The 24,845-nt window shown below is 44.6% G+C and overlaps 5 protein-coding genes across 20 annotated transcripts in view; 3 read left to right on the forward strand and 2 right to left on the reverse strand.

Annotated features, from left to right (window-relative positions):
* Nucleotides 1-1,194, forward strand: part of LOC126579873 (uncharacterized) — a 1,847-nt gene extending 653 nt beyond the window's left edge. The window contains exons 3-4 of the mRNA XM_050243551.1: nt 105-333; nt 401-1,194. Coding sequence (XP_050099508.1) covers nt 105-333; nt 401-498 — 327 coding nt within the window. The 3' untranslated portion in view covers nt 499-1,194. The remainder of the gene's footprint in view (nt 1-104; nt 334-400) is intronic.
* A 2,170-nt stretch (nt 1,195-3,364) lies between these two features.
* LOC126579870 (serine/threonine-protein kinase ULK3-like) lies at nt 3,365-8,057 on the reverse strand. Its single transcript, XM_050243549.1, is given in 7 exon segments — nt 3,365-4,424; nt 4,497-4,889; nt 4,953-5,672; nt 5,736-5,912; nt 6,004-7,215; nt 7,218-7,758; nt 7,836-8,057. Coding segments are annotated over 3 exon segments (1,470 nt in total). The 5' UTR covers nt 7,932-8,057; the 3' UTR covers nt 3,365-4,424; nt 4,497-4,889; nt 4,953-5,672; nt 5,736-5,912; nt 6,004-6,382.
* A 904-nt stretch (nt 8,058-8,961) lies between these two features.
* On the forward strand, nt 8,962-10,731 carry LOC126579871 (uncharacterized). The gene is made up of 4 exons (XM_050243550.1): nt 8,962-9,010; nt 9,069-9,115; nt 9,572-9,800; nt 9,868-10,731. Exons 2-4 carry the CDS (start codon nt 9,077-9,079, stop codon nt 9,963-9,965), a joined length of 366 nt encoding a protein of 121 aa, XP_050099507.1. The 5' UTR covers nt 8,962-9,010; nt 9,069-9,076; the 3' UTR covers nt 9,966-10,731.
* A 1,989-nt stretch (nt 10,732-12,720) lies between these two features.
* Nucleotides 12,721-17,390, reverse strand: LOC126579869 (serine/threonine-protein kinase ULK3-like). 4 transcript variants are annotated; one of them, XM_050243548.1, is made up of 5 exons: nt 17,196-17,390; nt 15,092-17,118; nt 14,309-15,028; nt 13,853-14,245; nt 12,721-13,780 (listed from the first exon to the last, which is right to left on the reverse strand). In XM_050243548.1, exons 1-2 carry the CDS (start codon nt 17,289-17,291, stop codon nt 15,739-15,741), a joined length of 1,476 nt encoding a protein of 491 aa, XP_050099505.1. In that variant the 5' UTR covers nt 17,292-17,390; the 3' UTR covers nt 12,721-13,780; nt 13,853-14,245; nt 14,309-15,028; nt 15,092-15,738. The 4 variants fall into 4 exon arrangements, with proteins under 4 accessions (XP_050099505.1, XP_050099503.1, XP_050099502.1 ...); XM_050243546.1 differs by lacking the exon at nt 17,196-17,390 and having other exon boundaries at nt 15,092-15,475; nt 15,560-15,730; XM_050243545.1 differs by lacking the exon at nt 17,196-17,390 and having other exon boundaries at nt 15,092-15,268; nt 15,360-15,730.
* A 1,499-nt stretch (nt 17,391-18,889) lies between these two features.
* The window catches only part of LOC126579874 (protein lap4), a 46,212-nt gene continuing 40,256 nt past the window's right edge, over nt 18,890-24,845 (forward strand). For 5 of the 13 annotated variants that reach the window (XM_050243552.1, XM_050243557.1, XM_050243558.1 and 2 more), the window contains exons 1-2: nt 18,890-19,205; nt 22,236-22,918. In XM_050243552.1, the coding sequence (XP_050099509.1) occupies nt 22,757-22,918 (162 nt within the window). In that variant the 5' untranslated portion in view covers nt 18,890-19,205; nt 22,236-22,756. Of the gene's footprint in view, nt 19,268-21,899; nt 22,114-22,235; nt 22,919-24,845 lie in introns of those variants that run through there. The other 8 variants (XM_050243562.1, XM_050243564.1, XM_050243560.1 and 5 more) reach the window with 4 other exon arrangements.

Genomic DNA, 24,845 nt, shown 5'->3' on the forward strand with positions numbered 1-24,845 from the left:
CGAATCAGTGGTCCATTATGAACGAGTATTCGGTGTGGAGTATTATGTTGTTATGTTATCTTGTGTTTTGTTTGAATTACAAAATATTTATATATTCCTTATAGAACCCTGAGCAATCAATCAAATTGATTGAGGCTGTACAAAAGATCCCATGGCTATGGAAGAAAGGAAACAAAGATTATAACAACATCAATAGACAAGAACAAGCATGGATTATAATAGCAGAAGAGTTATTGATCACCGTGGACGATGCTAAACGCCAGTGGAAGGTCCTGCTGGCTAACTTTCGTGTATATAAGGCGAAAGTGAAGAAAAGCCAGGTGACTGGGTCAGGTAGGATGTTGAACATTAATATTCTCATACAACATTTTCCTTAAAATAGCATGTTATTCTTTCGTAGGACGCGACGAAATTTATAAACCACGTTGGTTCGCCTACGAGTCAATGCTGTTCATAAGCGAGTCTTCGGATGTGGTGAAAATAGTTGGTGGTGGATAGTTTGCTATGTGATTACGTATTGATGCAAGCCGTTCGGACGGTCTATGGGCAACCGCTACTAAGCTTCGCAACGGCATTTCTGATTCACGATCCAAATTTCTAGCTAGCGTGGGTTCTGAACGTGCTGGCATTCTTGTTCGAAGAAAATTATGTAGATATACCGCTGCAATGATGGCTCTTCGAGCTACATCTGTCGATACATAAATTGGCCTTTTAACTAATTTGAAGCGGCTCGTAAAGATACCAAAGGTATCTTCTACCTGCATTCGAGCTCGTGAATGTCGGTAATTGAAGTTTCTTTCAATAGATCTTAGACGTTGTCCTCCATAGCGACGTATGCAATAATCTGCGAATGCAAAAGCTTTGTCTCCTAATATAAAGTAGGGTACTTCTATAGTGTATGGAATTTTAAGTGGTCCTGCTTCGGGAATATCCAACGTCTTAGTTTGTAGCATACGATACAGATTAGAATTTTTAAAAATTCCACCGTCGGAAATGCTACCCTGGCCTCCAACGTCTACGTAATGAAATTTATAGTCCGCATCAACTAAGGCTAACAAAACCATGCTGTTGAACTGCTTGTAGTTGAAGTAGGTGGAACCGGCATTTGTTGGGGCTACAATAGATATATGCTTCCCATCTATAGCACCGATTGCATGTGGCAACCCCACTGTTGCTTCCGAACTCTTCTGAAATTTTCAGCCACTCTTGTCTGCTGGACGGTAGCTGGAATTAAAATGATAAAAAATATAAATTAGTATAGAACTGCAATAAAAAAAACATTTATTTGGACAAGCGCATCACATTCCATCAACATCACATTCCATCAACGCAAGAGCGATGCAATCGACGGTCACATCACAAGTTCCCTGCTCTTCACAGAACATTTCTCAGCGATCGGCTTCTCCATGTTATCATTTAGAAATCTTTCCCGATGTGTGGGGAATTGCAGATAGCCCATCGACAGATATATTTTCTTCCTTCAATGACGAGCTATCCAATGCCGATTCAAATCTGCAACCCCCTGCATCGACACAGCGTGCACCCACTCCCCCCGTTGCATTAACATCCAAAAAGAGGCAGCGCAGACAACGTGCAAACGATAATAACGACAACGATCTTACAACATCACTGCAGGCGCTGGTCGATATAACGAATCGACACATGCAGCAAACTTCCTCAAGAATCGCTAGCGATGTTGTAAGTTGGATTGATAACTTTGACTGTCGAGTTCAAACCTTGGTAATCGGAAAGCTTTACCAAGCAATGAACAGAATTCAATGAACGCAACGAATCAACTGATTAGAATTAAGAATGCCGTTGATTTAGACACTAAGTACTTATTATTTCCACTAGTCATTAACAACTCTATAGCAAGTAATGAACAGAATCGAAACCGAAATTTATGAACGCAACGAATCAACTGATTAGAATTAAGAATGACGTTGATTTAGACACTAAGTACTTATTATTTCCACTAGTCATTAACAACTCTATAGCAAGTAATAAACAGTATTAAACAAACATACGGCTCGTCCGTTCTTATATATGTTAAAAAAACAGTATTAAAACATAATTTCATTAACGCAACGAATCAACTGATTAGAATTAAGAATGCCGTTTATTTAGACACTAAGTTCTTATTATTTCCACTAGTCGCTACCACCGTCACTTCCTTTTTATTAAGATCGTTTGAGGTTCTTACCTTTACGTAATCGTTCAGCGCTTGCAGTAATGCATTACATACATCTGGCACGATCTTCCCGATCGTTTGTCTGGCCACCTGTGATATAAGTAACTTATAATAAATAATTTGCACAAGTGAAGCACAATTTATAATAACATTCTCCCGTCGCTAAGAAGCGCAGCGTTATGAGCAACCTTTCCCGAGGAGATATGGCTTGCCGCATGTTTGTGTTTAAACGTTGTATTCGATGCAGGACCAACGATTCCAGCAAATAAAAATCTTCCATTCTCATTCTGAGAAACGTTTTGATTGTGTCGTTTATTTGATCTTCTAGTATATTGTTGAGAAGAACGTTGCCATTTTCTTCCCGTCGAAAGAAGATTGGTCTCATCCACCATCTTCGACGACTCCGCCTGTGCTCATCTCGGCGCATCCGCACATTGTTGGCAAAGATCAGTAAATGATGAATCAACTCCGGATCGTTAGCAATCGCCTCCATTTCTATAAATAATTAAGTTGAATTCAAATCCACATTAAAACACTGTTGCCAAACTACAGAATTACAACTCTCACCTGTAACGTGACAAGACGAAGAGAAAGATGTTTTACAATCGCAGTAATCGAAACTCAAAACTGATTCCAAAACCAACACCAAATGCTTCTTTCGGCTTCAGCATGAATAATGAACTCTGTTTCCTGTTTTACTACTTGCAAACCACCGACCGAGTTGTCGTCGCCTATCCTTTCGACGCCGTTCGGGATTTACCCAAGGCACGCGCTCGGGGTTTTCTCCGAAGCATAGCCAAAATTAGCTTACCTGTATGAAACAGCAGAGGAAAGCAAATTTTGGCGGAGAATAACCAACATGATTTCAAGCAAACACCCACATTTTTGTTCATGATATGCTTATTCCTTTTCGGATAACTGTTCATAATCCATTCACTTTTACATTCCGCATCTATCACCTTCATAATCCTGATCGTCGCATTCATCATCTTTTTCATCAATTTTTTGGCTATTTATGAACCTGGAAGTGCGGTCCAGGTGCCGGGAAATTAGTCTTTTTACTCTGGTCACTTCCATCATGCTGGTAGAGCCAGAAAATCTAAAAAAACCTGTAAAAACCATTCAGAAATCATCTTACCATACCAGTTTATACTAGAGTTTACGCGTCGTGTATCCCTGGCTTTATACTTCATATCTTTTCACAGATTTATTTCACGTTCAAAAAGATTCTTCACAGAAAATTTCTGTCATATAGGATTCTGTACGACGCTTTACGACGTTTACGACCAATTTACTGTCATATAGGATTCAAAATTACTATCATATAGGATTCTGAACGTTTCTTAATACGTTGCATAACATTTCTACCTCACTTTTATGAGGCTTTACGACGCTTACGACGAATTTACTGTCATATAGAATTAAAAATTACTGTCATATAGGATTCTGAACGTTTCTTAATACGTTGTTTAACATTTCTACCTCACTTTTACGAGGCTTTACGACGCTTACGACCAATTTACTGTAATATAGGATTCAAAAATAACTGTCATATAGGATTCTGTATGTTCCTACGGATTCTGTACGACGCTCTACGACGTTTACGACCAATTTACTGTCATATAGGATTCAAAATTACTATCATATAGGATTCTGAACGTTTCTTAATACGTTGCTTAATATTTCTACCTCACTTTTACGAGGCTTTACGACGGTTACGACGAATTTACTGTCATATAGGATTCAAAATTACTGTCATATAGGATTCTGAACGTTTCTTAATACGTTGCATAACAGTTCTACCTCTGTTCTACGACGGTTTAGCTTTTTTTTTTGGTCCAAATTCTGGGGCTTCTGGCGTTTTGCACGTGCGTTTGCGAGGTGAGAAATGTTTGCCTTCCTTGGACTCTGGTTTGAGGCTGATGGGGGATTGCTTTGGTGCATCACCGGCTAGTTTGACATTGGAGCTGCTCACCACTTCCCCTACGCTCTTACGCCTCTTTTCCAATTTGCGAGCACCAATTGTTTGCTTGTCGCTGTTATCTCCCTCGCAGTAGCTTTTACGTCGCGTTACATTTCGTGCTACATTGCTAGTACTGTCTTCGGAGTTATCCATAGAAACATTATGTATGATGGAAAGATGCTTTAAATACCATGTCTTGCTTGTGTAACTTTTGATACACATTGAACAATCATAGTTTTTCGTGGTAGGATTCTGGTGAGAACGGGAGTGCTACGGAAAATTCAAATGTTACATTCATTCAGTCGGTTACGCCACTGTGAGATGTGATGATATGATACATACTATTTCATATGCGCCTTTTCCTGATCCTATTTCTTGGCGTTCCGGCGTTTCGCACGTGCGTTTGCGAGGCGTGGAATGTGTGCCTTCCTTGGTTCGCTTTTGTGCAACTTCGGCTGGCTTGTCATTGGAGCTGATCATCACTTCCCCTACGCTTTTACGCCGCATTCTTATTTTGCGAGCTCCAATTGTTTGCTCGTCGATGTTATCTCCCTCGCAGTAGCTTTTACGTCGCGTTACATTTCGTGCTACATTGCTAGTTTTTTCATTGGATTTATTCATAGAATCGCGATGTTTGGCAACATGCTTTGTAAACCAATACTTGCTTTCGTAACTTTTCGTGCAAATCGAACATTTATAGGGTTTCCAAATAACAAACGAGTGTCTAGAGCAGTGCTGCGAAAAATCAAAATGTTAAATTCATTCACTCGGCCACTGATGTGATGTTATGATACATACCAGTTCATACGCGTGTTTGCGGGTAAATTCCTTATCGCAGTCGATCTCGTAACATTTGTATATTGTTCCTTTCGGGTCAGGCACGGTGGTCGCGAGAAGGTGTTTTACGAACAAATGACGAACGTTGAAGGTGTGACCGCATTTATCACATGCGATATACCTCGGGCCCGTGTGTTTCTGACCGTGTACCTTAGCCTCGGATAGGCTCCGTATAGTATTTGTGCATCCTAACCACTGGCATCTGAGTTTTTTATTTTTACCTCTTGGGTGGTTGGCAAACAGATCGGAATAGTGGGAATCTAAGTGAAGGCCAAATTCCATGATCTTGTTGAACTGCATGCGACAGTCACCCCACGCACACTCAACATTAGTGTCGTTTGGAACTTTGTTCAGATTATCACTTTCAAAGATGCAGGTGGGTAGACTCACAGTAACTCTCAATCTGGCTCCGAACACCTTGAGTGTCGTAAGGAAAGCGTGATAATGCAAATGACCCTCAAAATCGTCCTGGATCTCCGTGCTGAAATCACACAATTGCCATTTACACACAAAGCCATCCTCATCTCTGTCTATATTCGTAGCGTGCCCTTCGACGTGCATCATAAACTTCTGCTGCTGCTTAGTCTGAAACTTGCAATCAATCCAGTCACAATGGTGTTTGGCGGACCGATAGAACGCGGAGTCCTGACAGAATCCTTTCATGATGGTTCTGACGTCCACCTAAAAGATAAACCACTTTGCATTAGCATTGTGGCACTTTGGAGTGTTGCCGTTTTAGGTTACCTTTTCGGCGTCTTCATCATCGGAGAGTATTACCGGCACCGTACCGTCTCTGACGAGTCCTTCTCGTGCTGAAAACATATCAACCCTGGCATCAGATGCCTCGCCTTTGGTTGTAGGTCTGCCTGGCACTATATCTGCTGCGAATTTTACTTTTTTCGGTGAAACCATGATTCTGGACTGCACGATTTTGCGCGGGTAAAGAAACGTCAATTAACAAAATGGCGTTCATCGTTCGCAATGCACACCCTTCGGAATCGTACATACAAACCTTTTTTCGATTCAACCTTGTTTATTCACATTAAATCGATTTCTTGAGTGTGCGAAAGAAAACAGTCCATCGCAGAACCAGCACTCAGCACAACCGGTCGGTTTTGCTAAATTTAACTTGGTGCAAAAAACGCATAATTCATTAAAATAATAATAATAATAAGGATGCATTACAGTTAATAAGAAGGATGCATTACAAACCCAAAAGCTGCAGTGCGTATAAGCAATCGTCTTCGTCTCATTTCACTCCCAGTCGTGAACGCTTGCATGCGCGTCGATCTACCGTAGCAATATTGTTACCAGTTCACGGTTCAGTCCTGCTAATTCTGACCCATTCCAAAGGGTAGCGTTTTTCGTTAGGATGCCATCCATGCTCCACATCATTGGACGACGCAAACCGAATAGTAAGCCTGTGTGTTTTCCACCTCTTCCATGATTTGCGCCGAGCGCATTGATTTAATATGTTCTGCCTCTTCCATCCACCTGACGATCTTTTGCTGTAAAAGTTTTTTGTGTGGCGCAGGGCCGACTACTTCCAAAGCCGGTATCAGGATCCCGAGAGCAGTTGTAAAACCCTCTAACGCTTCCTCCAGCCTGTTCTCCAATGCGTCGCCAATCGCGTTCCGTACTATTTCGAATCCTCTGGCAACGTCTTCGAAATTGTGTGACAAATATGCAAGCATTCGTTCGGGCACGTCGGTTTCCGCGCCCGATGGTTCAGTAGCGTTTCGGGTCGCTGACTCGGATACCGTCTCCTTGTGCACGGCGCTCGTTGATGCATTGCCGGAACACGAGGAAGGAGCAGCACCTTTGGCATGAATAATATTTTTAAGAGCTTCCGCCCTGTTCAAATACGTTTGGACGCGTTGGCGTAGGATTCGCTTCCTTGCTTGATCAGTCTCAGCGAGCGTAATTGGGACGAAATACTGCAATGCTTGACAATACAGGTGGTATGCTGTGCTCACGTTTTTCTCTTCATCCATTTTAATAGCGTGCTTAATGAGCTGTATCGCTTTTTCTAAATTTTCCTCGTTTGGCACACATTTCAAGTCCAGGAATGCGTCTTCGAAAAACTTTTCAAATGTTATCCGCTCGTTTGGGTTGCGCTGCAGGAGGTGACGGAGCAACTTTCTGCAATCCGCCGATATGGTGGGTCGCTGTGGGATGCTGATTGGAGTGTTGTCCTGGATGCGCCCGGCGAGCTCCTGCACGCCGAACTGTAAGGGGGTTTGCCAAACAGGCGTTCATAGAGAATAACACCCACGCTCCAGAGGTCTGCAGCGGGACCATAGGACTTGCTGATTAATATTTCCGGTGCCATGTATAGGGGCGACCCCTTCACCGCGGTGTTTTCCTGGTTTAGCTTTAAGCGTTGAGCGAATCCAAAGTCCGCTACCTTCAGCACGTATTTGTTTGCTGTTTTATGTAGTAATAGGTTTGCCGGCTTTAAATCGAGGTGACTAACGTCGTGCGCTCGCATGTAGCGCAACGCTAAGGCCAACTGCTGTAAAAACATTTTACACGTACTTTCTGGGAGAGTTTTGTGTGCTTTGATGTACGATGACAAATTGCCCGCGTTGCAATATTCCATTACAATATAGACAGTGGATTGATCCCATAGAAAGTCTCTCATTTCTACAATGTGCGGATGTTTCAGCCTCTTCAGCAGCCCGATTTCAGAGACAACATTATCGATTGCGGAAGACGATAATTTGTGCCGTTCCATAATTTTGACTGCGAATACCTCTTTGCTTGTCTGCAACGAGCGAAGGAGCATCGTGTTTCAATTATGTAGCAATTAATTACAGAAGCTTATACAGCTCACTTACATACCTTCTTGATGGCACGATACACAACAGCGTATGTGCCTTTGCCTAAACGCTCCATCAACGGGAAATCTGTGATTTTGCTATCACTCATGGCTTGCATGGAATTGATTGTGAGATAAGCCGAAAACCTTTGCTCGTAAAATCGGATCGAAACAAAATTTACACGGGAACCACGACCAGAGATCAGTTTGTTGTTGTTTTTTTCGCGTGGAACGTGGAAAGTAGTGTTTTGCCGAAAAAAACAAGGCGACCAACACAACCACGACGAAGCGAGAAAGGCAAGAGAGAAAGCGAGACGCACACACAGACACAGGACAAATCGGGCAGAGTGAGATAAAAAACTGCGCTAGATTTTGACGATCGAGCAGTTTTCCGGTGATTTAAAAAAAAACACTATACCCATGTAGCATGTATGTTGGTTGGTACTGCTTGGTACCCCGTTGATACAAAATTTGGAATTTGGTACGACTTGGTACTACCCCGTTGACACAGAACATTTTGTCCAGTTAACGTCGTCCAATGAGGGGCTCCCGAACATCAAACTTGTATGGGCGCACACTCATTACTGCACACTAAGGACACGCAATTTCGGACCCAAAATCCTGGGAAAGCTTTAAGCCGGGGATACATGAAGCGTAAACTCAAGCGTAAATATAAAATTAATTTACACTTGAACATGTTTACATGACCGGGTTGAGACGTGTAATCTCAATTTCACTGAACTTTTATCGACTTTTGTGAGAAAAATAGGATCTTTTTTCCGAAGAAAAAGATTAAAAACGCTAGTAATGATCACTCACTATTAATGCAAACCACAAACAGGAAATATAGTGAGGCAAATCGCTTACAAACAGCGTTTACGCTAGGATTTATGCTCCGTGGACCTATAATCTTTTTGACACCGTGTAAACGGCAAAAGTAAACTTTTTGGCATTACATTCTGAGTTTATACGAGAATTTACGCTTCGTGTATTCCTACCTTTAAAGCCGGCGATACATGAAGCGTAAACTCTCGTATAAACTCAGAATGTAATGCCAAAAAGTTTACTTTTGCCGTTTACACGGTGTCAAAAAGATTATAGGTCCACGGAGCATAAATCCTAGCGTAAACGCTGTTTGCAAGCGTAAACACGGCTGTCAAACGGTTTGTTTACATACACAGAATTACTTCGTGCGAATGTAAGTTCTCACTTGTAATATTTTATCTAATTTAACTATTAATTTAACTTACTTTCAGCACATACGATGGATTCCACAAAACCAAAGCACAAATACGAAAAGATGGTAAGCATTTATAGGTTAAATGCGTCAGTGTATTGAGAGTGGTGATCCGGAACGTTCCGCATCCGAAGGACGGAAACCTCCGGATTCGGTCAACGGAATATTTAGTTTTCAAAATCAAAGTTAAAGTGTTGGTTTGGTGATTAGTGATAGTCATTTTTAAATATAATTAAATAGCATAATTATTTAAATTCATTCATAAAATAACACTATGAAGCTACTTTAAATCGCATTGTGAAGCTGTTTGCTACTAATATTTCAAATATATACGTCCTTTCACTGTTGAAAAACTTCTTCATGAACACTATTAATGAAGTAGAAAATTTGAGAAAATCATTGATGGAAAGAAACATTCAAGTTTTTGGAATGCCGTCGAATCAGTGGTCCAGTATGAACGAGTATTCGGTGTGGAGTATTATGTTGTTATGTTATCTTGTGTTTTGTTTATATTCCTTATAGAACCCTGAGCAATCAATCAAATTGATTGAGGCTGTACAAAAGATCCCATGGCTATGGAAGAAAGGAAACAAAGATTATAAGAACATCAATAGACAAGAACAAGCATGGACTATAATAGCAGATGAGTTATTAATCACCGTGGACGATACTAAACGCCAGTGGAAGGTCCTGCTGGCTAACTTTCGTGTATATAAGGCGAAAGTGAAGAAAAGCCAGGTGACTGGGTCAGGTAGGATGTTGAACATTAATATTGTCATACAGCATTTTCCTTAAAATAACATGATATTCTTTTGTAGGACGCGACGAAATTTATAAACCACGTTGGTTCGCCTACGAGTCAATGCTGTTCATAAGCGAGTCTTCGGATGTGGTGAAAATAGTTGGTGGTGGATAGTTTGCTATGTGATTACGTATTGATGCAAGCCGTTCGGACGGTCTATGGGCAACCGCTACTAAGCTTCGCAACGGCATTTCTGATTCACGATCCAAATTTCTAGCTAGCGTGGGTTCTGAACGTGCTGGCATTCTTGTTCGAAGAAAATTATGTAGAATTACCGCTGCAATGATGGCTCTTCGAGCTACATCTGTCGATACATAAATTGGCCTTTTAACTAATTTGAAGCGGCTCGTAAAGATACCAAAGGTATCTTCTACCTGCATTCGAGCTCGTGAATGTCGGTAATTGAAGTTTCTTTCAATAGATCTTAGACGTTGTCCTCCATAGCGACGTATGCAATAATCTGCGAATGCAAAAGCTTTGTCTCCTAATATAAAGTAGGGTACTTCTATAGTGTATGGAATTTTAAGTGGTCCTGCTTCGGGAATATCCAACGTCTTAGTTTGTAGCATACGATACAGATTAGAATTTTTAAAAATTCCACCGTCGGAAATGCTACCCTGGCCTCCAACGTCTACGTAATGAAATTTATAGTCCGCATCAACTAAGGCTAACAAAACCATGCTGTTGAACTGCTTGTAGTTGAAGTAGGTGGAACCGGCATTTGTTGGGGCTACAATAGATATATGCTTCCCATCTATAGCACCGATTGCATGTGGCAACCCCACTGTTGCTTCCGAACTCTTCTGAAATTTTCAGCCACTCTTGTCTGCTGGACGGTAGCTGGAATTAAAATGATAAAAAAATATAAATTAGTATAGAACTGCAATAAAAAAAACATTTATTTGGACAAGCGCATCACATTCCATCAACATCACATTCCATCAACGCAAGAGCGATGCAATCGACGGTCACATCACAAGTTCCCTGCTCTTCACAGAACATTCCTCAGCGATCGGCTTCTCCATGTTATCATTTAGAAATCTTTCCCGATGTGTGGGGAATTGCAGATAGCCCATCGACAGATATATTTTCTTCCTTCAATGACGAGCTATCCAATGCCGATTCAAATCTGCAACCCCCTGCATCGACACAGCGTGCACCCACTCCCCCCGTTGCATTAACATCCAAAAAGAGGCAGCGCAGACAACGTGCAAACGATAATAACGACAACGATCTTACAACATCACTGCAGGCGCTGGTCGATATAACGAATCGACACATGCAGCAAACTTCCTCAAGAATCGCTAGCGATGTTGTAAGTTGGATTGATAACTTTGACTGTCGAGTTCAAACCTTGGTAATCGGAAAGCTTTACCAAGCAATGAACAGAATTCAATGAACGCAACGAATCAACTGATTAGAATTAAGAATGCCGTTGATTTAGACACTAAGTACTTATTATTTCCACTAGTCATTAACAACTCTATAGCAAGTAATGAACAGAATCGAAACCGAAATTTATGAACGCAACGAATCAACTGATTAGAATTAAGAATGACGTTGATTTAGACACTAAGTACTTATTATTTCCACTAGTCATTAACAACTCTATAGCAAGTAATAAACAGTATTAAACAAACATACGGCTCGTCCGTTCTTATATATGTTAAAAAAACAGTATTAAAACATAATTTCATTAACGCAACGAATCAACTGATTAGAATTAAGAATGCCGTTTATTTAGACACTAAGTTCTTATTATTTCCACTAGTCGCTACCACCGTCACTTCCTTTTTATTAAGATCGTTTGAGGTTCTTACCTTTACGTAATCGTTCAGCGCTTGCAGTAATGCATTACATACATCTGGCACGATCTTCCCGATCGTTTGTCTGGCCACCTGTGATATAAGTAACTTATAATAAATAATTTGCACAAGTGAAGCACAATTTATAATAACATTCTCCCGTCGCTAAGAAGCGCAGCGTTATGAGCAACCTTTCCCGAGGAGATATGGCTTGCCGCATGTTTGTGTTTAAACGTTGTATTCGATGCAGGACCAACGATTCCAGCAAATAAAAATCTTCCATTCTCATTCTGAGAAACGTTTTGATTGTGTCGTTTATTTGCTCTTCTAGTATATTGTTGAGAAGAACGTTGCCATCTTCTTCCCGTCGAAAGAAGATTGGTCTCATCCACCATCTTCGACGACTCCGCCTGTGCTCATCTCGGCGCATCCGCACATTGTTGGCAAAGATCAGTAAATGATGAATCAACTCCGGATCGTTAGCAATCGCCTCCATTTCTATAAATTATTAAGTTGAATTCAAATCCCCAAAAACACCAAATGCTTCTTTCGGCTTCAGCATGAATAATGAACTCTGTTTCCTGTTTTACTACTTGCAAACCACCGACCGAGTTGTCGTCGCCTATCCTTTCGACGCCGTTCGGGATTTACCCAAGGCACGCGCTCGGGGTTTTCTCCGAAGCATAGCCAAAATTAGCTTACCTGTATGAAACAGCAGAGGAAAGCAAATTTTGGCGGAGAATAACCAACATGATTTCAAGCAAACACCCACATTTTTGTTCATGATATGCTTATTCCTTTTCGGATAACTGTTCATAATCCATTCTCTTTTACATTCCGCATCTATCACCTTCATAATCCAGATCGTCGCATTCATCATCTTTTTCATCAATTTTTTGGCTATTTATGAACCTGGAAGTGCGGTCCAGGTGCCGGGAAATTAGTCTTTTTACTCTGGTCACTTCCATTATGCTGGTAGAGCCAGAAAATTTAAAAAAACCTGTAAAAACCATTCAGAAATCATCTTACCATACCAGTTTATACTAGAGTTTAAGCGTCGTGTATCCCTGGCTTTATACTTCATATCTTTTCACAGATTTATTTCACGTTCAAAAAGATTCTTCACAGAAAATTTCTGTCATATAGGATTCTGTACGACGCTCTACGACGTTTACGACCAATTTACTGTCATATAGGATTCAAAATTACTATCATATAGGATTCTGAACGTTTCTTAATACGTTGCATAACATTTCTACCTCACTTTTATGAGGCTTTACGACGCTTACGACGAATTTACTGTCATATAGAATTAAAAATTACTGTCATATAGGATTCTGAACGTTTCTTAATACGTTGTTTAACATTTCTACCTCACTTTTACGAGGCTTTACGACGCTTACGACCAATTTACTGTAATATAGGATTCAAAAATAACTGTCATATAGGATTCTGTATGTTCCTACGGATTCTGTACGACGCTCTACGACGTTTACGACCAATTTACTGTCATATAGGATTCAAAATTACTATCATATAGGATTCTGAACGTTTCTTAATACGTTGCTTAATATTTCTACCTCACTTTTACGAGGCTTTACGACGGTTACGACGAATTTACTGTCATATAGGATTCAAAATTACTGTCATATAGGATTCTGAACGTTTCTTAATACGTTGCATAACAGTTCTACCTCTGTTCTACGACGGTTTAGCTTTTTTTTTTGGTCCAAATTCTGGGGCTTCTGGCGTTTTGCACGTGCGTTTGCGAGGTGAGAAATGTTTGCCTTCCTTGGACTCTGGTTTGAGGCTGATGGGGGATTGCTTTGGTGCATCACCGGCTAGTTTGACATTGGAGCTGCTCACCACTTCCCCTACGCTCTTACGCCTCTTTTCCAATTTGCGAGCACCAATTGTTTGCTTGTCGCTGTTATCTCCCTCGCAGTAGCTTTTACGTCGCGTTACATTTCGTGCTACATTGCTAGTACTGTCTTCGGAGTTATCCATAGAAACATTATGTATGATGGAAAGATGCTTTAAATACCATGTCTTGCTTGTGTAACTTTTGATACACATTGAACAATCATAGTTTTTCGTGGTAGGATTCTGGTGAGAACGGGAGTGCTACGGAAAATTCAAATGTTACATTCATTCAGTCGGTTACGCCACTGTGAGATGTGATGATATGATACATACTATTTCATATGCGCCTTTTCCTGATCCTATTTCTTGGCGTTCCGGCGTTTCGCACGTGCGTTTGCGAGGCGAGGAATGTGTGCCTTCCTTGGTTCGCTTTGGTGCAACTTCGGCTGGCTTGTCATTGGAGCTGATCATCACTTCCCCTACGCTTTTACGCCGCATTCTTATTTTGCGAGCTCCAATTGTTTGCTCGTCGATGTTATCTCCCTCGCAGTAGCTTTTACGTCGCGTTACATTTCGTGCTACATTGCTAGTTTTTTCATTGGATTTATTCATAGAATCGCGATGTTTGGCAACATGCTTTGTAAACCAATACTTCCTTTCGTAACTTTTCGTGCAAATCGAACATTTATAGGGTTTCCAAATAACAAACGAGTGTCTAAATAAGTGCTGCGAAAAATCAAAATGTTAAATTCATTCACTCGGCCACTGATGTGATGTTATGATACATACCAGTTCATATGCGTGTTTGCGGGTAAATTCCTTATCGCAGTCGATCTCGTAACATTTGTATATTGTTCCTTTCGGGTCAGGCACGGTGGTCGCGAGAAGGTGTTTTACGAACAAATGACGAACGTTGAAGGTGTGACCGCATTTATCACATGCGATATACCTCGGGCCCGTGTGTTTCTGACCGTGTACCTTAGCCTTGGATAGGCTCCGTATAGTATTTGTGCATCCTAACCACTGGCATCTGAGTTTTTTATTTTTACCTCTTGGGTGGTTGGCAAACAGATCGGAATAGTGGGAATCTAAGTGAAGGCCAAATTCCATGATCTTGTTGAACTGCATGCGACAGTCACCCCACGCACACTCAACATTAGTGTCGTTTGGAACTTTGTTCAGATTATCACTTTCAAAGATGCAGGTGGGTAGACTCACAGTAACTCTCAATCTGGCTCCGAACACCTTGAGTGTCGTAAGGAAAGCGTGATAATGCAAATGACCCTCAAAATCGTCCTGGATCTCCGTGCTGAAATCACACAATTGCCATTTACACACAAAGCCATCCTCATCTCTGTCTATATTCGTAGCGTGCCCTTCGACGTGCATCATAAACTTCTGCTGCTGCTTAGTCTGAAACTTGCAATCAATCCAGTCACAATGGTGTTTGGCGGACCGATAGAACGCGGAGTCCTGACAGAATCCTTTCATGATGGTTCTGACGTCCACCTAAAAGATAAACCACTTTGCATTAGCATTGTGGCACTTTGGAGTGTTGCCGTTTTAGGTTACCTTTTCGGCGTCTTCATCATCGGAGAGTATTACCGGCACCGTACCGTCTCTGACGAGTCCTTCTCGTGCTGAAAACATATCAACCCTGGCATCAGATGCCTCGCCTTTGGTTGTAGGTCTGCCTGGCACTATATCTGCTGCGAATTTTACTTTTTTCGGTGAAACCATGATTCTGGACTGCACGATTTTGCGCGGGTAAAGAAACGTCAATTAACAAAATGGCGTTCATCGTTCGCAATGCACACCCTTCGGAATCGTACATACAAACCTTTTTTCGATTCAACCTTGTTTATTCACATTAAATCGATTTCTTGAGTGTGCGAAAGAAAACAGTCCATCGCAGAACCAGCACTCAGCACAACCGGTCGGTTTTGCTAAATTTAACTTGGTGCAAAAAACGCATAATTCATTAAAATAATAATAATAATAAGGATGCATTACAGTTAATAAGAAGGATGCATTACAAACCCAAAAGCTGCAGTGCGTATAAGCAATCGTCTTCGTCTCATTTCACTCCCAGTCGTGAACGCTTGCATGCGCGTCGATCTACCTTAGCAATATTGTTACCAGTTCACGGTTCAGTCCTGCTAATTCTGACCCATTCCAAAGGGTAGCGTTTTTCGTTAGGATGCCATCCATGCTCCACATCATTGGACGACGCAAACCGAATAGTAAGCCTGTGTGTTTTCCACCTCTTCCATGATTTGCGCCGAGCGCATTGATTTAATATGTTCTGCCTCTTCCATCCACCTGACGATCTTTTGCTGTAAAAGTTTTTTGTGTGGCGCAGGGCCGACTACTTCCAAAGCCGGTATCAGGATCCCGAGAGCAGTTGTAAAACCCTCTAACGCTTCCTCCAGCCTGTTCTCCAATGCGTCGCCAATCGCGTTCCGTACTATTTCGAATCCTCTGGCAACGTCTTCGAAATTGTGTGACAAATATGCAAGCATTCGTTCGGGCACGTCGGTTTCCGCGCCCGATGGTTCAGTAGCGTTTCGGGTCGCTGACTCGGATACCGTCTCCTTGTGCACGGCGCTCGTTGATGCATTGCCGGAACACGAGGAAGGAGCAGCACCTTTGGCATGAATAATATTTTTAAGAGCTTCCGCCCTGTTCAAATACGTTTGGACGCGTTGGCGTAGGATTCGCTTCCTTGCTTGATCAGTCTCAGCGAGCGTAATTGGGACGAAATACTGCAATGCTTGACAATACAGGTGGTATGCTGTGCTCACGTTTTTCTCTTCATCCATTTTAATAGCGTGCTTAATGAGCTGTATCGCTTTTTCTAAATTTTCCTCGTTTGGCACACATTTCAAGTCCAGGAATGCGTCTTCGAAAAACTTTTCAAATGTTATCCGCTCGTTTGGGTTGCGCTGCAGGAGGTGACGGAGCAATTTTCTGCAATCCGCCGATATGGTGGGTCGCTGTGGGATGCTGATTGGAGTGTTGTCCTGGATGCGCCCGGCGAGCTCCTGCACCGACGCCGAACTGTAAGGGGGTTTGCCAAACAGGCATTCATAGAGAATAACACCCACGCTCCAGAGGTCTGCAGCGGGACCATAGGACTTGCTGATTAATATTTCCGGTGCCATGTATAGGGGCGACCCCTTCACCGCGGTGTTTTCCTGGTTTAGCTTTAAGCGTTGAGCGAATCCAAAGTCCGCTACCTTCAGCACGTATTTGTTTGCTGTTTTATGTAGTAATAGGTTTGCCGGCTTTAAATCGAGGTGACTAACGTCGTGCGCTCGCATGTAGCGCAACGCTAAGGCCAACTGCTGTAAAAACATTTTACACGTACTTTCTGGGAGAGTTTTGTGTGCTTTGATGTACGATGACAAATTGCCCGCGTTGCAATATTCCATTACAATATAGACAGTGGATTGATCCCATAGAAAGTCTCTCATTTCTACAATGTGCGGATGTTTCAGCCTCTTCAGCAGCCCGATTTCAGAGACAACATTATCGATTGCGGAAGACGATAATTTGTGCCGTTCCATAATTTTGATTGCGAATACCTCTTTGCTTGTCTGCAACGAGCGAAGGAGCATCGTGTTTCAATTATGTAGCAATTAATTACAGAAGCTTATACAGCTCACTTACATACCTTCTTGATAGCACGATACACAACAGCGTATGTGCCTTTGCCTAAACGCTCCATCAACGTGAAATCTGTGATTTTGCTATCACTCATGGCTTGCATGGAATTGCTTGTGAGATAAGCCGAAAACTTTTGCTCGTAAAATCGGATCGAAACAAAATTTACACGGGAACCACGACCAGAGATCAGTTTGTTGTTGTTTCTTTCGCGTGGAACGTGGAAAGCAGTGTTTTGCCGAAAAACCAAGGCGACCAACACAACCACGACGAAGCGAGAAAGGCAAGAGAGAAAGCGAGACGCACACACAGACACAGGACAAATCGGGCAGAGTGAGATAAAAAACTGCGCTAGATTTTGACGATCGAGCAGTTTTCCGGTGATTTAAAAAAAAACACTATACCCATGTAGCATGTATGTTGGTTGGTACTGCTTGGTACCCCGTTGATACAAAATTTGGAATTTGGTACGACTTGGTACTACCCCGTTGACACAGAACATTTTGTCCAGTTAACGTCGTCCAATGAGGGGCTCCCGAACATCAAACTTGTATGGGCGCACACTCATTACTGCACACTAAGGACACGCAATTTCGGACCCAAAATCCTGGGAAAGCTTTAAGGCTTTGGCAGACTGGTTGCGGTACGTGCGGTACTTGCGGCAGTTGCGGACGCCTTTCGGCTTGTCAAACACGGTATCCAACGCGGTTGTTCAGATGTTCTTGTGTTGCGGCACGAGCGGCACTTGCGGTAACTGCGGCGAATCTGTACAAAATCACCACACTGCCCCAACTGCCGCTCGTGCCGCATCCAAAAGGTGTGTGGAGTAGCTATCAAAACGAAGTTATGGTGTAATATTTGAATAATGGTGTAACTATTTCGGTTACTTTTGTGGTTTTCAATGAAACTAAACATAAATTGAAGGAATATTAAGCATTTTTTGGCTGAAAAATGAAAGTAATTATTTTAAGTTAAGACATTCGTTCGATGCAAAAGCGATATATTGGTTTGTTGGTCATATTTAATATATTAATGTTGCGTTTCTCGCTTCACAGGCTTGGAGAATATTTTTTTGTTATTACTTGTTATTTCAACAATGATTGAACAAACTGAGCAGCATGAAAAGTGAAAAATGTGTTACAAAGTCCAAGAAAACAAATGTAATATTAGTTTTTCCTTAAACTATTTACTCATTTCATTGCCTAGAGGCTATATTCAGTCAGAAGAAAACGTTTTTTTTATTATTTTAACCCCGTAAGATCAGCAAAAGAAGCGAAGGAAAGACACTGTAACATAACACCTTTGCTTGCTTTGCTTGATGCGGTCTGAACGTGCAACTGCCGCAAGTGCCGCAAGTACCGTACCGCACTTACCGCAACCAGTCTGCCGAAGCCTTTAGAATAACAGCGGAAAATCAACGTTATCAACGGGGTACCAAGCAGTACCAACCAACGGAGTTGTGTGTGTGGTGTGTGTTGCATGCGTGCGTAACGACCACTACAGGCGCAGGCTGGGAACGCAGTTTGGATGAAAAGTTCGAGACCTAATAAATCGCTTAAAACAAAAATAAAACAAAAAACCCACTGTTGCAAGCCGCAAGGCGCTTTACCTTCCTAAATGCTTACAAACCGAAATATGCCTATCGGATCCAGCAGGTAGGTGCGCAGCAGCAGGCACATCATTTATTGGCTCATATCACTTCAAACATCGCCCCGGACCTTTTCAACCCAACCGTTACGCGCGTTCCTATCTCGCCTTGTTTCCAACTGGCCATCCCTCTCTCCTCCTCGCCTGCTCTCGCACCAACTAGCCATTTCCTCGTCATTGTCGTCGTCGTCGTCGTCGTCATTTTCCTCTCTTCCTCCGAACGGTGAGGGCTGGCAGGCTATCGCGGGATTTGTCGTCGCGGTCGGCGCGGTGTTGTTGTCCGTGTGTGCGCGGGTTCCGCCGGTTTTTCCCGAGTTTTCCGAGTTCACAACGGATTTGACCAAAAACACCACCACTACGCTCCGGGTAGAAGGTGCGCGCACAATTCGCCTGGGATCGATCTGGGGTGCTGACGGAAAGGCGGTGGACGTCGGGGTGAGCGGGCGGAAGCGATCCTGCTTCCGGGGTTACTTGTTTTTTTTTTTTCGTTTCTTTCTTCCGTTGAGGCGGGTGTACTACGTGTGTGCGTGCGGGGCGTGAGAAAGTGGCGTAAACAGGACGACGGACGACTCCTGGGCCGTTTCGCGCGGAATTTCACCGCTCACCGTTCGCCTTCCAGTCCAGTGTCCAGTGTGCGTGCCTGTATGTGCCTGTGCCTTTGTGTGTGTGTGTGTGTGGTGGGAGAGGGATGTTGGGTTTTCCAAGAAAAGGGTGCGGTACAGGACTGCGGTGGTACCTTGACGACGACGACTCAGTAGAGCTTTTTCTAGGCGCATCCGATGGTGCCATTGTCGCAATTCTCAACTGCCTACCCTACTACAAGCGCCAGGGTAGCAAACGCGCTGCGCGCTCTCCAGGAGGTGGACCGTGGAGGACAGTGCGAGCCGCGCACTGGTGCGGAACCGTGTGCGGTGTGAGAGGCGCGAGATGCAAGAATGTGATCGATCATTGGTGGCGATGGTGGGGAGCGGCCCGCGAGTCAGTGAGTTGCGCTCACACAGATGATGATGATGATGATGATGACCGGAAAACAGGAAAGGGTGGAGAAGAAGGTGTAGGGCCGGGGTCCAGCAAGCACCACCTAACAACCAACCAACCAACCAACCAACCAACCAACCAATCAACCTGCCAACGAGCCAACCAACCAACCAACCACCCACCCACCCACTGGCCTCTGAGTCTGTTTTTGCGTTCCAATGTGTGCATGTATGCGTTGCGTCCACTGGGTGTATTGTCGGGACAAGACAATTGACACACGCGCTCCATGGTGTTGAGCAGGGCAGGGCAGGGCAGGGCAGGCATGCTAGCGCTGCGCAGCGCATCCATACCTCGCCTGAAACCCTGCTCTTGGTGTCTGGTTTTGCTGGTGCAGCCAGCCAAGAACGCCAAATGCGTACTCGCACACCCTCTCATTATCGTTCTCTCTCTCTCTCTCTCTCTCTCTCTCTACTCCTCGAGTGTTGCTTGCGGCAGGCAGGATGACCAGGTTCCAGGTGGTGATGCCCACCCCCCCGATCACCCTGCTCTACCACCTCATCAGCATACCCAAGGGGACAGCGAACTCCCGCTCCGCTCCCAACAAAATGGTCTGGCGCGTTTACCACTCACGCAATACGAAATCTGCGGCACTCATGGGCTCCGGATTCAGCCCCCCCGTTGCGGTGGCCTATTTACTTCCAGCTCCAGAGACAATCGCCGTTCTCTTCGTCTTCAAACGATGATAAAACGTGCATCCCGCATGCTTTGTGTGCGTGCTTTTTTGTTGTTTTTTTTTTTTAGCTACACCTTTGCTCCTTATCCTCGGCGTGCCTCGGCACCTATAGCGCCGTCTCCGAGGTTTGTTGACGCTGTCTCCGGTTCCGGAACTCCTGGCCGCAGGGATCGCAGCAAGATCCCGGGAGCGAGAGGGTCTCTGTATGTCTCACTGGAATGTCCAGATCTGGCAGAGACAACGCACCATGGACGCATCGCAAACAGTGCGATCGCGGGGCACACACTCACTCGCTCCCACAGCCACACCACACCCCGGTACCCTTCTCTTACATAGCGCTACCTCTTGGCGGGCTACGCGGCGGATGTGCGTGCGTCCGTCCGTCCCTTGGTGTTGGTGCGTTGCGTCCGCCTGGTTCCAACGGTACATACGCGCGCGTGCGGAGGGCGCGGCGTCCCGTGACGCTACGTGCACGCACTGCTGTTACTGTTCCTGGTCCCAGCCGCCGCCGCCGCCAGCCTTTCACCTTGCGAGCACTCTCTCTCTCTCTCTCTTGCTCTTGTCTATATTTCACCATTCCGAACCGGTTCTCTGCTTCGCGATGGTGTGTCGCGCTCTCAACGTCTGTGTATGTGTGCTCTTCCATTATTTTATCTATTCGTGTTCGCCATCCGCGGTGGCGGAGGAACAACCGGCCATCCGGCGATGACCTCAAAACTCGCCCCCGGAGAGGCGGATTTGGTTGTTGTTGTTGTTGCCCCCGTTGTTATTCCCCTAGCAACGCTATCGTTTGCAATGTCGCGGCTGGCAGTGGCCGCAGCGTCCGCCAGCGGGTTCTTCTCCCCCCCTCCCCCCCCCCTCTCCCTTGTACCCTTTTCTTCGACCATCAACTTAACCCGAGAGAGGAGAGAGAGAAACGAGAAAAGACAACCAACACAACCACCACACCACCCCACGCTCGTGAAGCAACGAGATCAACCGAAGAAGACAACGAGGGCACGGGCTTGAGCTCATCCAGCCAGCCAGCCAGCCAGCTAGCTAGCTCCAACGACCCCACCTCATCGACGCATCATTCAAAACCGGCCAGCAGCGGAGCGAGTCGCGGGCGCGCTACAGGTCGCTTCGGTGTTCTGTCGTGTGCGTGCCGTTGTTTGTTTGTGGTTGTTGTATGCCGTTCTCGTGTCTGTGTGTGTGTGTGTGTGTGTGTGTTTGTGTGCCATTCACACCGCGGTGGTTGGAAAGTTCGAGCTGAATCTCTTCTATTGTTCCACAGCCCTGCCCTGTCGCACTGCCACACGCATACACCTAGACCTAGGATTGTGTTCCAGCTCGGCGTATTCTAGCGAGAATTCCAGAACAGTGTGTTTATGACGCTCAATTCGTATGTGTGTGTGTGCGTGTGTGCGCGCCGCATGTGTGTAGCAGTGCACTCGTCCCCCTGCGGTCGTCCTGCTGGGCGACAAAATCAGCTGCCTAGGACAAAATAAACCAGCGTAGCAACGACAGCACCAAAACACCACGGTTTTTGCAATCCATACCGTGCAGCAGCCAGCAGCCTGTTGAGCGCTCCGTGAGCTCTTGGATGCGCTTGTGCGCTTCCCCCCCCATCCCCGCGGGGCTCGGTCTACTCGGACACCACCACCACCTCCACCAGCAACAGTTCGCTTAATGGTTTTTCTCCGTTTCTTATAGATCGCGTATGCTGAGCAGCAACAGCAACAGGGTGCTTGCGAAGATAGGCGGGACGTCAAGGAGTACAGTCTAGTAGTACGAGCCGGCAAGCCGCGTGCCCGTGCTTGGTGTGTATGTGCGTGCTAGCGGAGCCAGCAGTGCCGCCGTGTCGCGGGAAGAATGACGTGAGAGCAGCGCGATCGTCGTCCCGGTCGTCGTCCTAGCTGTGCGTAGGAGCGTTAGAGCACTAGCCTCACGGCACGATCGTCCTAGTAGTAGTCGTCGTCGTCGTCGTCGTTGCGAAGCTGGAGGATAGTGCAGTAGCTAGGGCTAGATAGCTGATAGATAGGTAGAGTTAGAGATCGCGCGTGTATGTGTGTGTCTGTGTGTGTGTGTGTGTGGTGTGGTGTAAAGTTGTGATACAGGAAGCGAGAGACTAGGACTCCTTACTGCTGAAGTGTACAACAAGAAAGTGACAGAACAGCAGCGGCAACAACAAAAAACGCCAGAAAGAAGAGCTAAAGAGAGCGAGCGAGCTCAAGATGTTCAAGTACATACCCATCTTCAAGGGATGCAACCGACAGATCGAGTACGTCGACAACCGGCACTCGTCGCTGCCGAACGTACCGGAGGAGATCTTCCGCTACTCGAACAGCCTCGAGGAGCTGCTGCTCGACGCGAACCACATCCGCGACCTGCCGAAGGTATGTAAATGTACCCCTGCCCATTCCTTCCCCAGTTCTTCCAGTCGAGACGAAGTCCTTACCAAGACCTGCATCGCATCGATCATCGGTTTCGCCATCAGTGCTGCAGCCACCATCGGTGACGATCGGCGGTGAAGGATAATTTGCATAAATGACGTCAGGAAAGAGCCACCTCCCCACCGTGTCCGTTCTACTACTACGCTTCATCTTCTTCTTCTGCTTTCGGTCACGGCTGAGCGTTTACTAACAAATGGATTGTTTGGGTGTTGCCGCTGGTCTAGAGTCAAGTGACGACGATGATGACGCGGCCACCATCGGGTTGATCACTCATGATCCATCCCCCTTCTGCCCCAAACACGCACGCGGTTGCATCCCCAACGTCAGCGACAGCGGTACACAGAGACACAGGCATGCTGTGCTGTGTGTTGGTTGTGATTTTTAAGCCACAGAAGAAGAAGAAGAAGAAGAAGGGGAAGAGAAAAGAAGTAAGAGGGTGGATGAACGGGTTTTCCATTTCATGGTTTGGTCATGGTCGCCGCCGCCAGCCCCACCGGTGACGCATGGCATGTCGATGTCAATGTGCCTGTGCGCGTGTGAGTGTGTTGCGCCGGTTACGGCTGGGCTCGGTTCACATCCCACGCACCACGAAGACGCGAAGGCTGTATACGGTGTAGTGAGCAGAAGGGGAAGCGCCTCTTCTGGAAGCCATACAAGCCAAGCCGCACCGCGCAGCGCATCGTCGCTTGGGTGTCGTCGGCTGGTGGGAGAAGAAAATGGGGGTGTTTTTTTTTTGTTTTTGGGGACCCTCTTTTTTTAAAAAAAAAACCCAATCGATCCGGCTTCCGGTACGACGTTCCGGGGACATGGAACCCCCCCCCCCCCCCAACAGCAGGGAGGATGCAAACACCACAACAAATCCCAACGCAGAGGAAAGGGGTGTTGGTGATGGGAATGCCCCCTCAACACCAAACCGTCTTCGTCAGTCCATTTTCCGCCACTAACGCTAGCAAGCCTCCTTAAACCTCCTTTCGATTTCGCGCTCGAATAAAGCGCCCCAAAAATAATGAAAAGTACTGTAAACGTTTCTTTTATCGTTAAAAGACGTATGCCGTTTGTGTTTCCAAAACTGAGGTGTTTCATAATGACAGCCTCACGCTGCAAAAACATTAAATTAAAATGGAAAACAGTTCATTAGGCTATCAATGTTATTTTATTTACAATCAATAACTCCTCCGTTACTATTAATTGCCTGCGAATGCGGGTTGGCATGCTTTCAGCGAGCATGAAAAATGTTGCAGTGCGCAAGGAGATCGCCCTGCACTCTTATTAGCTACTACCAGCTGCTCTATGGTGTCAAATGGTCTACCATTCTCGCAAAGATCACTAACTAACATCCGCCAAATATTCTCCATCGGAATTAGGTTAATTTTTATTTGTGACACATATTTTTAACATTTTTCCCTAAATGCTGATCCTTTCAAGAGTATTGTGTAAAAGTTTTGGATCAATCGAGGGAAAACTGACAAAGGTACAGATTTTTTTAAATCCCCGTTTCATACAAGGCTCCATGCAGCCCGCTACTTTGAAGAGCGTTCCCAAAACCAACGTTTCCAAAGTCGGTGTCCATCGTACCGTAAAAACTACTGGGCCGATCGATTTGAAATTTTTTGCACATAATCTGTACACTTTTTGCCAGCTAGCCCCGTCGAGATATCATTAAAATTGTTTATACTTTTTTTAAAACAACTCTGTAAAGTTCGTTTTTTTATGGCAGAATCGCAAAAAGCATTACTTTTCCAACTTCAAAAATCTGCCAAAAATCGAAAAATTGGAATATCAACAAAAACTCTCCGGGATTACCTAGATAAACTTATAATCTTTCTAACGAAAAAGTATCTTTGCGAAGACACGACTGCCTAAATTTGAT

This window comes from Anopheles aquasalis, chromosome Y (genome assembly GCF_943734665.1).
Source record: "Anopheles aquasalis chromosome Y, idAnoAquaMG_Q_19, whole genome shotgun sequence".
NCBI classification, from domain to species: Eukaryota; Metazoa; Arthropoda; class Insecta; order Diptera; family Culicidae; genus Anopheles; species Anopheles aquasalis.

Excerpts from the sequence above, each read along its gene's own strand:
- LOC126579871 (XM_050243550.1), top strand. The coding sequence starts at position 9,077 with ATGGATTCCACAAAACCAAAGCACAAATACGAAAAGATG. Across the intron at positions 9,116-9,571 it reads AGCACAAATACGAAAAGATG|AACCCTGAGCAATCAATCAA; the intron begins GTAAGCATTTAT and ends TATTCCTTATAG. Across the intron at positions 9,801-9,867 it reads AAGCCAGGTGACTGGGTCAG|GACGCGACGAAATTTATAAA; the intron begins GTAGGATGTTGA and ends ATTCTTTTGTAG.
- LOC126579869 (XM_050243546.1), bottom strand. The coding sequence starts at position 15,259 with ATGGTTTCACCGAAAAAAGTAAAATTCGCAGCAGATATAGTGCCAGGC. Across the intron at positions 15,029-15,091 it reads ATGATGAAGACGCCGAAAAG|GTGGACGTCAGAACCATCAT; the intron begins GTAACCTAAAAC and ends TTTATCTTTTAG. Across the intron at positions 13,781-13,852 it reads GAAAAGGCGCATATGAAATA|CACTCCCGTTCTCACCAGAA; the intron begins GTATGTATCATA and ends AATTTTCCGTAG.